The sequence below is a fragment of the Tarenaya hassleriana genome, unplaced genomic scaffold (assembly GCF_000463585.1).
Source record: "Tarenaya hassleriana unplaced genomic scaffold, ASM46358v1 Cleome3, whole genome shotgun sequence".
Lineage (NCBI taxonomy): Eukaryota > Viridiplantae > Streptophyta > Magnoliopsida > Brassicales > Cleomaceae > Tarenaya > Tarenaya hassleriana.
Genome location: NW_010966177.1, coordinates 8,186,332 through 8,188,464, shown reverse-complemented (window position 1 = coordinate 8,188,464; position 2,133 = coordinate 8,186,332). Strand labels below are relative to the sequence as shown.

Sequence of the window (2,133 nt, the reverse complement as noted above, 5' to 3'; positions counted from 1 at the left end):
TCTTCCCCTCAAACTGCCTCTGCAGATTCGGGGCCATGCTTCCCAACATGAGACAGGAGATCTCATTGTCGTCAGTCTGATGCATCTGCCAAGCATCCTTGACGGCTCTCGTGGCGTTGGCCGCAGGCTCTGGTGGTAGAGCTCCTTCCAGGACGTTAGACTGGTATCGTAACTTGAGAATAAGAAGTTCATCCCAGTCAATTTATCCTTCTCAAGGATAGATTGCATCGTCAAACTCGGTACGCTACCGGTTGACGCCATGTCCTACAAAAGAGACAAAACAGAACGAACAAAACAAATGCAGATTCTATTAATGATCTACTACCAGCTAGTCCATCATCAATCAGCTATATTCCCATAAAGAAAACTAACCCTACAATAATTTTCTATATGGGACTAAGATCCGTATTTCACATAAGAACAAGTTTCACACTCAGCCTTATGCTATTTAAATAGACATCTAATGTCAATCACATCCAATGTGATTCTTAGATGCTTTATGAGACTTATGATATCAAATATCATTACATACTCGTCTCATCTGTACCATTAAGTTTCAAGTCAAAACTTGACAACTTAATCCAAGATAAACCATATTCAAGCTGTAGGAACCACGATTTCCTACCCTGCCTCACAAAGATAATCCGGCACGCTCAGTTTTGGCATGACCCGTGTTACGGACGATCGATGCCTTGACAGGCGCTCTAGTAATGGGAGGTACACACTTAGCATTACATAAACAATGGATTTTCGAAACCACACTTAGATCAAGCATCTACTTTCAAGCTATGAGAACCACCATTTCTCCATCTTGCCTAACCAAGATAATACGGCACACCCAGCTTTGGCATGGCCCATGACACGTACGATCGAGGCCTTGACAAGTGCTTTACTTATAGAGCTTCTAGATCTATCCGGTTTCTGTGCAACGATTGTTCATAATCCGAATAGACCATACTGGTTCCTCCATTGAACGGGTATCTCCCTCCATACTGGTTCCTCCATTGAGAGGTCAAGAAGAAATCTATCACTAAGAAGAGCTCTTGAATCAGCACAACCACTGGATACTATCAACTTAGTGCCATCGAGGGTGCATGAGCTATGCCATGATCGGGGGGAGAGGAAGGGTCGAGCCAGAAACTTCTCCCCAAGTCGGTGGGTCTGCATCAAGATCTAGCAAGAAGACATCGTTAAGTAGTCCTTGGCTCCCATAACCTTCGAAAACCACCGAGCGAGACCCATTTACACATGAGAGAGTGTGGCCCCATCAGCGGGGAGGAGGGGAGCTGACCTGAACAGGTTACCACTCGGGGTTACTTGAACTCAGGTCCAACACGAGTGTATCATTCATTGTCTGCATATTCACACCTTCACCACCAAAGATAACAATCATGTTCCCGACTGCACAGACACTGAAATTACAACGAGACGACTCAACGACCCCTCCCACCGTCAATTTCCTCCAGGCCACCGCTTCAAGGGTTGTCAGCTCTCGGGCCAACTGACCCAAACCTATCGTCCTTGCACTGGGAATAGTCTCCATAAATCATCGTACTTTGTTAGCTCTTGGAGCCGAGGGCATACCAAACCATCCGATGCAATATCACGAGGAGTCAACCGTGATAATATCTTGAGAACTAACTGTTGGGATTCCTGGGATCTCTAGAGCGAATCCTATTCCTAAGAGATCGATTCTAGGGTTTGCGCAGCGGATATAAAACAAAAATTTAATAAACCCTAGAACCATGCTTCTAATGAATCGTAGAAACGTTAGAACGCTTACCTCAATCGATCCGGGGTCTGTATCAATTGAAGAATTCGTCTGATCAATTAGGCAGGAAGATTACCTCGCCCTCTACACGTATCCACACCTCGGGATGGATTCCAACGATTGGAACTTGTCTGCTAGGACTCGAATCTCTATTCGGTTTTTGCACTTCGAGAAAACGAGACTTAGAACTTGTTGAGCTTTTTGGATCTCACCAAAAACTCTCCAAGATCCGTATTTCACACAAGAATAAATTGTTACACTTATCCTTATGCTATTTAGGTAGACATCTAATGTCAATCACATCCAATGTGATTCTTAGATCTTTTATGAGACTATGATATCGAATATCATTGCATACCCGT

The 2,133-nt window shown here is 44.2% G+C and overlaps 1 protein-coding gene across 1 annotated transcript in view; it reads right to left on the bottom strand.

Moving 5' to 3' along the window:
* Positions 1 to 2,133, bottom strand: part of LOC104820206 (adagio protein 2) — a 12,728-nt gene that overhangs the window by 7,047 nt on the left and 3,548 nt on the right. The window contains 1 exon segment of the mRNA XM_010550573.2: positions 1,528 to 1,641. Coding sequence (XP_010548875.2) covers positions 1,528 to 1,641 — 114 coding nt within the window.